This window comes from Photinus pyralis, unplaced genomic scaffold, assembly GCF_008802855.1.
Source record: "Photinus pyralis isolate 1611_PpyrPB1 unplaced genomic scaffold, Ppyr1.3 Ppyr1.4_LG3a, whole genome shotgun sequence".
In the NCBI taxonomy this organism is placed as follows: Eukaryota; Metazoa; Arthropoda; class Insecta; order Coleoptera; family Lampyridae; genus Photinus; species Photinus pyralis.
In genome coordinates, this window is record NW_022170509.1 from 864,138 (window position 1) to 876,469 (window position 12,332).

Consider the following 12,332-nt stretch of genomic DNA (forward strand, 5'->3'; position numbering starts at 1 on the left):
TACTTTGTGTTACGCGGCAATACCCACGAGTGGGTTTTGGAACATTTTTTATATATAGAACATGGCAAACACTATCCTTTGTACCAGAAGAACATAATCCAAGATGGTTATTACACTCTTCTATTGGCTGATTTGTTGTCTTCCTCCTTGAAGCAGATGCGACATGTGTTATCCTTAGCTACCCTGATTATCTCAGGGCCTATGTAGCCATGTAGGCAGACTTCTATGCCTAGCAATGAGTTGATGGTTTCAGTCTTCTGAAAAGTGATTAGTTTCTTAGATTGTCTTAGTCCATGGGCAGATTCCCATAGACATTTTCTGAGCTGGCTTCTTATCACTCCTCCAGCTAGACTTATTGCGACACCACGGTCCCAAAGATGTGGCCTGTAGAGAATCCATAATTTCAAACAGTTCCAAGATTGGGCTACTAGTTCAAAAGTTACAGCCCTTTGAATTTTCTTTCGAAATTGGTTTCTTTTCTAGTCTAACTTTTTATTGAGAAGTCTGATAGAAAAAGTACGAACTGTTTTGGATTCTACGCACCAAAATTAATAAGAAAAAGTGTTTTCTCGAGAAATTTTGGTGCAGTCGATTTTTGGTAAAAAAGGAAGGTTATACACTGCCTTTTTTTGAGGCCCTCAAAAAAAATTGTCTCAGATCGACCCAGAAAAAAATTTTTCTTATAAGATGTGGCCTGTAGAATCCATAATTTCAAACAGTTCCAAGATTGGGCTACTAGTTCAAAAGTTACAGCCCTTTGAATTTTCTTTCGAAATTGGTTTCTTTTCTAGTCTAACTTTTTATTGAGAAGTCTGATAGAAAAAGTACGAACTGTTTTGGATTCTACGCACCAAAATTAATAAGAAAAAGTGTTTTCTCGAGAAATTTTGGTGCAGTCGATTTTTGGTAAAAAAGGAAGGTTGTACACTGCCTTTTTTTGAGGCCCTCAAAAAAAATTGTTTCAGATCGACCCGGAAAAAAATTTTTCTTATAGAATGTGAGCTGTAGAATCCATAATTTCAAACAGTTCCAAGATTGGGCTACTAGTTCAAAAGTTACAGCCCTTTGAATTTTCTTTGGAAATTGGTCTCTTTTCGTCTATAACTTTTTATTGAGAAGTCTGATACTGGATTAGTTTCTTAGATTGTCTTAGTCCATGGGCAGATTCCCATAGACATTTTCTGAGCTGGCTTCTTATCACTCCTCCAGCTAGACTTATTGCGACACCACGATCCCAAAGATTTTTTTGTGTATGTAGGATTGGAAATCTTTTTATATATTTATTAATTATCCGTCTCTCTCTTGCTCTGGGCCCTCAACAGGCTTGCGCCCAATTACATAGTGACCCGCATAATTTTTAGAGAAGTCCCTGCAGAAGGTCTTAGGTTGTTCTCTACACTACTCCCGTATTTACCTTAGGAATTAGGAAAACTGCCACACATGGGGACTTTCTCGGCGTTTTACGGACGCTGAGCAGAATCGCCGGCTACCAAAACGCCTTAAAAATAGCTAGTGCGTGTGTGGGTCGGTTTAAAAATTTGTCAATTCATCAGTCCAAAAAACAATCATTAATTAATCTTTTATTTTGAATCCTCTGTTGCGGTTGACTATTCCTCTTCATTTTGTCCTTTACTTTTTTTCGTCTGTAGTACACACTTCTCCAATATTTCATTTACTTGGTAGTTGATATTATTCTGATATAGGTAAGTAATTTTGTTAAATTTTTCATCATTTGCATTGTACAAATTATCTTTGCCATGGGATTCTATTATTAAGGGGAGGGTTTTATGGGTACTACTATAGGATCACTTCGTGAAAACGCTACAACTGCAGATGCTACCCTGCGTGACTGATTGCACCACCAAAAGGTGATGGGCGGTGGGGTCGTCGCATCCCGACGCCGGGTTATTTATTAGCATTATTTTCAAAAAATTACTTTTTTAAAGTGTACTACGTTTCATTATGCGCATCACTGCATTACTAACATTTACGCCCCCTATGGTACCTCAGATATAAAATTATATACCCCAAGTCGATACGATATATACACCTAGTGTTACAAATGGACTTTAAAATTCGAATTAGTGATACACAGTGCAGATATTAACATTAAAAAACGATAATGTAAAAGAGAAATTATGGAACTCCAAAAAATTGTGGTCCCCTCATGATATATCAGGCACCAACCTGGACAATCTGACCTAGCCCTGTGCTGGGTTTGGGTGTCTTGTGTTATTGGTTGTTTCCAGTTGCGTGCTCAAGGATGTTGCTGCTTGCTTGGTACATCCACCATCTGACTGGCAACCGCCTAGTTATTTTGTGGGAATTAATGGGGTTACCTCTGGCCAGTTGGGGTATGGCGCTGGGAAAGCTATAGGGCATTAATGGAGTCGGTAAGATCTGCTTTGTCCTGTAAGTCGATAGGACCATGCAGGGGTCCCTAAAAGGGGGAGTTTTCCTCCAGAGATTTTTATTTATTTATTTTGCCTTTATTTTTGAGTGGGCGGGGTTTCAGCCAAGGCTGCTCTATCAACCCAACCCACTATACATTTACAAATATCCATGCCCGAACCCGGATTCGAACCAGGGACCCTAGCACCACAGTCCAGCTTCAACTGAACTGCGCCACACGGGCCGGCAATGATGTTTGATGAGATGTTTGTAAAGGGGAATATCCATTACCTTGGGGTTGCGATAACCCTTTTGGACGGCTTCTTTGTAGTTAATTTCAAATGAAATTATTCGATCATCTGATATTGTATAAAAATTGGGTCGCTATTTCAAAAAAAGTTCGGTGGCGGTGCGGCGCTCCAACATTTTTTTTCAAAATCCGGCCCGTAATAACGTTTCCGCATTTCTAATATACATTAAAAATTTCAACAAAATCCGCCAAGCAGTTATCTTGGAAAAATACAAACGTACGTACATTCATTGACGGAAAAATTGTATTCTTTACTAAAATGTTGGCATTTGATGAAATTTTGAAATGTCCAAAAAACGGTGATTGCAATAGTCACCTATAGTGCGATTAAAAGTACAATCAGCGCAATTACATAGTGTTGTCACAATTCCTTTACCTGCCACTATATTGTTGAAGTTAAAGTACCTAATGTTTAGCGAAATTGCAGGTAAATTGCTTCTTTCCTTGAAATTGGATTGGTACTCTCTCCAACCAGAGTCTTTTGTGACACAACACATTTGGCTGCTTCCATAAGACAAATACTGAACTGTGAATCACACTAAAGCTCAAACTAGAAGCTAAAAATAAGAAAGGCGACCCTAATTTCTGCAATTAGACAGATACCAGATCAGCACTGATTTAACAAACTAAAACTGATGTCGTTTTGGTAATTAAGCTTGGTTACAATTCCAAACCATCACTTTAAAATAAATTTAGACGATACAATAAAAATGGATGATGAATGTACGAAAATTGTTAAATAATATCTCAATTGTACGAATATATTTATTTGATCCATTCTTATTTTAGTTTACAATATGTTGTACTTAACTGAAAAAAGAAAATTAGGAAATACATAATTGGATTTCGATAAAAACAATACTTCAGTAATGTAACAAACAATTTTATTTGGTTTAAATTTAATACATCATAGATAAATAAACTTCAGATTAATATTGCACATGATTGAAAATGCCCAAGTTAAATGGACGCAATATATGCCGTGGATATGGATTTTTATTAATATAATAACAACATACTGATAAAAAAACTAGTTTTATCACTGGCAAAGCTACAACAAAGGGAACATATTTACATAATGTAGCTGGGTATTTCGTCCATTCAAAATTCAGGCTCAATGTTTCCACTGGGGTAAGACTCTAACAAAAATTATGTCAACTGACAATTCGACAATGCTTATAAACGATGAGAACATACATACAGAAGAACAGTGGTGCAGTTAACACGGAAGCCAATTCGGGACCGGAAAGGTTTATGGGTTTTTGACAAGAAGGCACAAGCAGCGGCACCCATCGTCCACCCGGCTCGCACCGATAGATGCAGCATTTTTTACCCTGTGAAGAATTGACATTGTAACTACACGGAGGCTGCGAACGGGCTTACGATGATTTGAGACATCCAGTGATGCAGTACATGAATAGATTACATACACATATTGTCGAGGCACTGTGAGTAAGGCATTCCTACAGTAGTGTAGTGGAGATAGGGTTATCCGCCGAACACGGATAGCCGGGTTTGGCCCGGACATAAACTTCAAAACTATGTGCAAGGATTGTGCACACAACAGTAGATAAAATATATGTATATTATATAATGTATAATAATTTAATCCGTGTAGGTAATATACAGAATAGATATCGTACTCTGAAATCACAAACAAATTGAAAAGGCTACAACAATGAACACCGTAGGTTCCATCAGGGAAGCAGTACAATTAACACAGATGAACAGGCGGCTGGACGTTTTCACCCGCCCGCGGTAACAGCCAGTTGACAGAGTACATTCGATCAGGTCAGGTCAGGGAAAGCACCAGTACAATACAAGAAATATCCTGCTTAGTCTCATGTTAGTGACTGCATCCAGGCTAAATTAACAAGTACAATACAAATAATATGTTGTTTATCTAAAAACATTTATAAAAAAGACACTAACAATTACAAGAAAATAATGGCACTATATGTATATGTTTTTTTATCAGATGAAAACTGATGTGGCGACAGCTCAATTGCCGTCGCTGACTGAAACCGCACACTCTCATCACACTAATTCACTCTAATATAAATCTTGTTTAAGTTTCTACAAAAAGAAAAGTCATTCACTGATGCATTACTACAATTTTCGATAAAATATTTTACTTTATTTGTTCTACTTGACTCTTGAGTTTATCACATGGATGACCATTGGCAAAAAGCATGTTTGGAAAACCACTCTGCATATCACTATGGCACTTGAGTGTTTCATACGCGTCTAAGAAGGCCAACCATCCGCGAGGCGCGACCTTTTGAGCATTGGTCCGTTATCATAATCACCTGCACTACTCGGTGGTCCCGGAGGTGACGGTAGATTGGTTGGTGTCACGCTTCCCGGAGTTGGTGTTAACTGCCCCGCCGAACTGGGTCGCGGATGGTGACTCTGGGTCAAATTAAGGCTGTGTGTCTGAGGATGATGTAGACCGGCACCCAAGTGTAAATGATGCTCTCGCGGTGGTGATATGGGCTCGCTTTTGATTTTAACAGGTAGTGGAGATGAAGAAGGAGGTGGAGTGCTGCTGGAGACTGCCAGGTGTGGCAATCCACTGTTGTGGGCGAGTGAAGTCGGAATTTGATGGCCGCTCCAAGATATGGGACCCAATCCCATATCGGGCGCGATGCTGAAATCTTGAGCGCCAAACGACGACAGTCCGCTTCCAGAATAATTGGAAAGCCCGGGAGTCTGCAAGGCCACCACAGGAGTATTCAGTGATGATTGTGTCCGATTATGCTGGAATACATACTACTACTAATTAGGGCCGCCAACCGTCAAAAATTATTGCTCGGAATTCAATCATATTCCTGTTTTGACAAAGTTAACAAAAAAGATTGAGTTTAGTATAAACAGATTTGTTGCAAGCGTGTTAAACAAGTACACATAAGACATTTGGTACTTATGATGCTTCAACTTTTTTTTCGCGAAACACAAACAGTAATGCCCCTCACCAAATTTGTAACAGATTTTTAGGAAAAACGTGATTTGGCTTTGCCTATTGCCTTAACACACCGTTTCAATGGCCAACGGTCTCTATTACAACAAAAAGTGAATTTTCATTCTTTATACAGTGTGATTCAACTTCATCCTTTTCTTTCTTCTTAGGTAATACAACATTTTTATTAAAAACTAATCCTCAATCCAACATTTGGAAAAAATGGACGGAAAATAATTAATGACAACTAACTATAACTAAAAAATCGCCAATCAACAGGCCGCTCTTAATCTGGACGAAAGACCTAACAATAAACTTCCTTTCCAGTGGGACGTTTGAACTTTAATCTCTTGTATTTTTTATGTGGATTGAAAAATAATTTGTTAATTGTTATTCTTTTGTTTTTAATTCTAGTTAGTTTTTGGAAAAATTAATTGTTCTAAAAATTTCTTATTGACAATGTATCAGTTTACACTAAGTAAATGTTTAATACTTTGTAGTATCACATAATTAAAGCTTCATTTTCTTTCCAAAAAAAAGTAAAGAATGTTCCATTTAATCCAAAGATTTCGATTTCAGTTGGAACACACTACATACCCAAAAACTTCTATACTAACAATCCTGACTAAATTAAAGCCTTATCATCTTCCGACTGACCTACATTTTTTCTGACGATTCCGAACGGCCATGCCAATTTGGGTCCAATTCTCGTTTTTCCAAGGGATAGACAGAGAGACAAAAAGAAAATATTCAAAACTATCTAGATCGCTTTTAGTTACCTAAGTTTCCAGTTGGGAACAAATTACATTTGCATGCATGCTGAGCTGAGACATGTAAGTTCAGACGTGTTTCTCTTAGACATCATTCTAAAACAATTCACTCCCATTGCAAAAGATTTTTCTTGCCTTAGTTTCATAGCATGGAGGCAGAGAAAAAACTTAAAGATCTGAAGAGATATTATGAATGAAAGTGTAAATTTTCTAGAAAATTGCAAAAGTATGATGAAAAGTAAAATTGGATTCATATGATAGGAGACAAAACATGTGTGATTTGTAGAGTTTTGATTTTTTTTATGGGGAATAAATTATATATTATTATTATTATGTACTTCAAAACTTGGGATTTCCTTCTATGAATTTTTCTCTATCTTGGTTAATAAGAAAGGTTATATGGGGCTCTACCAATTTTGACTATTCACTCTAGCAGAGATGGCATGCACCTAAAAATAATCCCAGTTCCATTTAGTACAAAACAACTTTATCTGAATACTGCCACGCTATAAAGCAAGCAATGGATGAATGTAATCTTTACTTAATTAATCCAATGACATAAATGGCTGTCAACAACACTAGTATATAGTAGACCTAGAGAACTAGTTTGCAACAACCTGAGTCAACACTTATGTCAAAAGGTCAGCAACGAATTAATGTAAAGGAACTCGGGACGTGAGCCCAGGAGCGCAAAATTTGAAAATAAATAATTACTTCTTATTATGATATACAACAAACAAAACATAAAACAAATGAAACAGCCATATATTTGAATAGTCAAAGGTGAATTTCTAAAAAACGCCCAAGACCATTTTAGGTTTAGTCAAGGACTGCATTTCCCCCCCAGCAATCCCTTCGTGCCTTGGCGAAATTTTAATGTGCAATAATACATCACAGAAAACCCCTCCCTAAGGCCTACTTAAAATGATTATTATAAATGTATTGCAGTTGAAAGGAATTTATGACTGGTATGAACGAACCATGCAGCATTTAGAACCCTTTGCCATAAAGTAGCGGCACCTTTTCCAATACCCAACAGTACTGTAGGAAAAACAACACTGATTTAAATTCTGATACACCATGCGGAATTTAATTTGTTTTCGACTATATATACTAAAAAACCTAGAGAAGTAAGGAAGTCAACAAAAAGCTAGTAAATCTTGCAATATTTGGCAGTAAATGTTAATTATTTAATTTTTCTACTTTTTATTTACACTGGACCTTAGCACCTATTTTTGTTAGAAATTAATTGAGCTGATCGTCAAATTAAAAAATGTCCTTGCTATTTAGCCATAGACAAACAATAAGTGGGAATGAGAAATTGAAAAAATAACGAAGGCGATGCCTGTGTTTTAGAAAAGCACCTACAAGTAAATAAAGCATTCATTTTAATTGTGTAGCGAGACAGAAAGTTACATAAGCCATTATCAATTGTTAGTATACAACAAGGAGGGATAATTCAAACAAATGTCTTATATTAAAGGGGCTCTAGGTTGGCAACCCTACATTTACCTATACGAACAAAGGGTACGACAAGCACCCAATGCCAGACACTCTCAGTACTCACTTCGCTATACGACACTTCATCCGAAGACAGGCTCGGTCCCAAAGGTGTAGGAATGACCACTCTCAAATTGGAACGTGGTCCCGGAGAATGCTGCTTGTTATGCTGCTGTTTGGAGGAACTTAATCCCGGACCGGGACTGGGCCCCGGCGATGGCGACCCGCCCATCGGCGACGCCGAGTTAGGATATCCGTTGCTCATCTCTAGAATTCCACCGCTGGGATAGACCGAGTCAGTTTCGGAAGATGACGGTCTCGGGCTGATGCTCGTGTGTGCCATTTGTGGACTAGACTGTAGAAGACCTGATTCTCCATAGCTTATATTAACTGGCACGGAAACGGGCTGTGTATAATTTGATCCACTCATACTGACCTGCTGCAAATGGTAAAGAAAGATTAGATGGTTGTTGCTAATGGTGATTTACATTTGCCCGCCGCTGTGAATAAAATGAACGTATTCTTATATTGATTTTATTTCATCAAATACGCAAAGGGCTCGCTTGGGAACTACAAAGTCTTACAATAGGAGTTTCTTTTTCAATTTTTTCTCAGCTACGTTAAAAAAATGAATTGCTGTCGAGTCGCCTTTGAAAGTTCAAGTTAAGTACGATTGCCCATGTAAACAAAAAATCCAAAGGTAACTGGACAGCAACTCATTTTTGATTGCATTAACGTTTTTGAATATGCTTTGTAACAATTTCGTATTTGGAAATACGCGGGAAAAATGGTCCGAAGCAGGTTAAATGAAGATCAAGTTGCGTATTTTAGGACCGAGTGTTACGCTGCCCAGAAAGGAATTGCGAATGGTTTTGGAGATAACCGGAAAAAAACCGAAATTCCCTAAATTTTGTTTGTATTTTCTGGTTACTTGAAATTGTTTCTTTCTTACAAGCTGGCATTGGTATAATTTGATTCGGTTTTTTGGGGTCATCATCAATTTTATTTTTTTAATACAGACCTACACGTTTTATTTCATCTTTTAAAAGTGCTTGTCATTTTGAAAAATTACTTGTATAGATACTAAATGCTACCATTAACAATTTAGCAAGATTTACACAAAAAATAGAGGGACTATGAAACAAAGCGTTCAATTTGAAATATTAGTTTCAGTTATTTTTTACGATTGGATCTTAAGAATGTTTTATTATCACACATCAACAAAAAACAAATAATACAAATAAACTAATTAAATATCGAAAATATAACATTTTTTGGTTTTGTCAAGTAGGTAAAATCAAAATCATATTCTGCTTCAATGCATTTGGCGGCAGTAGCGGTCCCAGGATTTGGTAAAGGGAGAGGCCCAAACCCGAACTTTGTCCCAACACGGAAAAAAATAAAAGAAATCTGATCAACAAAATGAACAGGGAGGGGGGTCCCCACGCCCCCCCCCCCCCCCTGGGACCGCCACTATTTGGCGGTAATCCTTCGCAATTTTAGTACTGCACGTTGAACGAATGAATTAATTAACAAATACGTTAAAACAAACTGGAAGACTTGTCTAGTCAGGAGGCGGCCAGAGTGGGCAGTTACTTTGAAGGTTAATGTTGCCCAATCTGGAAGAATGTAGTATGGCTCAGAAAAAAATGAAATTATATATTACGTTCATAAAACTTTGCTTTATTGTCAATTTAAGGATGGTAGCGTTTATTAACTAGGCAAGTGTTGTACGTGTATATTTCGGAATGACGAGATCTTTCAAAATACAAAATAAAAAATGCAGGTCCTTATGTTAAAAAAATAAAGTTGATGGTGGCCCAAAAAACCGAAACGTTGGACTTGTAGAGTAGAAAAAGTCCCAAACAAAATTTCACTTCTAAGTAGCGTTAGGCCCCAACTTGGCGTCGATTTAACAGACTTCGTTTCTGTTAGGCCCGGTGCACATGGGCTGCAAACTGATCGGGACGTCGAGATTGTTTTCTATCAAGATAGTTGGGAGTAATGGGGCAGAATATCTGAAAGGTATAGGCGTCCCATGTGCATTGCCCCATTACTCCCAACGTATTTCTGACTATGTTCATAGAAACCAACCTCGGCGTCCCGTTTACTTTGCAGTTCATGTGCACCGGGCCCTTATGGTTACCCAACTGTCATACCCACAATCATTAATTAAAATACCTATCGAAACCAAGACATAGTATCAGTTAAAAATTATTATCTTGCGCCATTATGCACATAGTGGATAAACCGCCGCTGGATGTATCTTGCAGCTGTGAAAAATAATTTTATCCTGTCTTTTGCGTCTTTTTCTGGTTCACGGAAAGTCGAGCTACGGCCCGAGTGACTGGACTAGTATGGGAACTCGACCCGACGTATTGAAAATACGAAATACTATATCTGTATAGTATAAACTATAGGCATTTTATTGATAGTGACGGGCAATTTTGTGAAGGCGATCATTAATTAGGTAGATTGGTACGTACCCTCTGGCCGTTTATTTGGTTACGTTGCAACATCATTTGAAATTCCTCGTCGATCTTGCTGTACTTTGCCTCGGTCCTTGGTGTTAGCTGGTACTCCGTCTCTGGTTCTGGACTGTCGGGACTCATAACTCCGTTTTTATGCTCCTTCTTATTAAGTGCCTGCAAGTGTCAGTGGACACAGTTCATGGAATCACAAACAGTAAGGGGAACTTGCACCATAGCTCACACATCCTATCATTCATGTACGCTCACGTTATGGGGGTTTTTATTTAAGCAACAACAGTGAAAATATTAGGCAAATGCAATAAAATCGATAACTAAAAATAATAAGAAGCACTAACATATAGAATAAGTGTTAGATTGATAAGGTGAATAACTATATTAGCACAAATCAAACATTAGTTATCGGTGTTTGCATCAGCCAATTATCAGCCACAGTTGCTGCTGGATTTGATGTACCTCGATAATGTTCTTATTGGTGAGCGATTCGTGTGGCTCGTTGTACTCTGTGTATTTAAGAAGAACCTTGTCCATGTCGGTACTGGCATATTGGTACAGCTTATTACTACTGCTAAATATGATAAGGGCGATTTCGCAGTCGCACAGAACGGACAATTCGTACGCCTTCTTCATTACACCAAATTTTCGCTTGTTGAAGGTTACCTTTAATTTGAAAGTGTGAAACAGACTGCCGCCATGGGGTGCGCGTTTACCTGTCGATTCCGTTCGTCTGTGATTCTGGATATCTGTATTTTTTTACGACCCATGGTAGCAATTTTGAAAAGCGTACGTGAAACTCGTGTCTAGTAATGATTTTGGCCAGAGCCGCGAGCGCTTTTTAGCGTAACTGTTACGGCGAGGAACGTCGGCGGTTTCTTCAAACGTCAGTAATCTGAAACATGGAGACATTATGTCACATTGGGATTTTTGATTCTTTTATTTTGCGAAGACGCAATGGCGCTTGATAAGGGTAGATACGGGCCACCCGCAAACACAGTGACCCGATTCAAATAGGGGTAGAAATCGATCGATCAACGGGGCGAGCAAGGCCGGCGCGTGGCCCTCCTACGCGTTTTACCTGTACCGCTAGCGCCACCCACTAACAATTTTATTTTATTTATCCGATTCTTTTATAATTTGGTAACTTACTCCTTATTTAGGGAATTAATTACGATCGTACTTTGCGGACATATTTCCTCAAGTTACCTGGCGACGGTTCGGCATTAACAATAAATTAGAGTCAAGTGAGGAAAAAGTATTACCACGATCTATATAAATCTTAATAACAATGCCGCTCAAAATAGCCTACGCGGTACTATTTTTAATTCGTCAATATTACATATCATTTCCGAGTAGGGAAAAACGGAATTGCACGGTATTAGCCAGTTACATATCATTAAAATCGGAATATTTATATATAGAACGAGGTGTTAAGTGCCAGTAAATGAAATACTGTAAATAGTGCGCTCGCTTCCTTAGTCCTACTTCTACATCGAGCGTAAAGCGCGTAAGAATCGATTTATTTACCACACGCTTTAACGTCAATGAACAATATTCGGAGGATTTGCGGCGTTGTGTAATTATTTCGAAGTTAAACAGGTGCAACTAAAAATATAGGCGCTAAGAATTGATAACCGATTCTTTCAAGTAAGTAGGTACAGGTGAGGTGTTTGGGTGGACTTAAAAACAACAATATTTTAACGCTCTTTTTAAAATATGTTATCGGGGTCCCTTGCGAAATACGTAACTAATTAATTATTTACGAAATATTCGAGATTGCGACTATTGCTAAATTAATAATGAAAGTGTACAGTACGGGAGCAACCGGGACAATTACCAAGGATACTCAGGTAATTTTTTTCAAAACGCAAATTTGACATATACGCGAGATATTACTCCTGTCCAAATATTTGTAT

At 38.0% G+C, this 12,332-nt stretch overlaps 1 protein-coding gene across 10 annotated transcripts in view; it reads right to left on the reverse strand.

Annotated features, from left to right (window-relative positions):
• Positions 1 to 3,568: 3,568 nt before the first annotated feature.
• Positions 3,569 to 12,332, reverse strand: part of LOC116165947 (myocyte-specific enhancer factor 2) — a 58,099-nt gene continuing 49,335 nt past the window's right edge. For 5 of the 10 annotated variants that reach the window (XM_031480719.1, XM_031480720.1, XM_031480721.1 and 2 more), the window contains 5 exons: positions 11,130 to 11,308; positions 10,876 to 11,079; positions 10,417 to 10,575; positions 7,998 to 8,369; positions 3,569 to 5,473 (listed from right to left, as the gene is read on the reverse strand). In XM_031480719.1, the coding sequence (XP_031336579.1) occupies positions 4,949 to 5,473; positions 7,998 to 8,369; positions 10,417 to 10,575; positions 10,876 to 11,079; positions 11,130 to 11,183 (1,314 nt within the window). In that variant the 5' untranslated portion in view covers positions 11,184 to 11,308 and the 3' untranslated portion in view covers positions 3,569 to 4,948. The remainder of the gene's footprint in view (positions 5,474 to 7,997; positions 8,370 to 10,416; positions 10,576 to 10,875; positions 11,080 to 11,129; positions 11,309 to 12,332) is intronic. The other 5 variants (XM_031480725.1, XM_031480727.1, XM_031480726.1 and 2 more) reach the window with 5 other exon arrangements.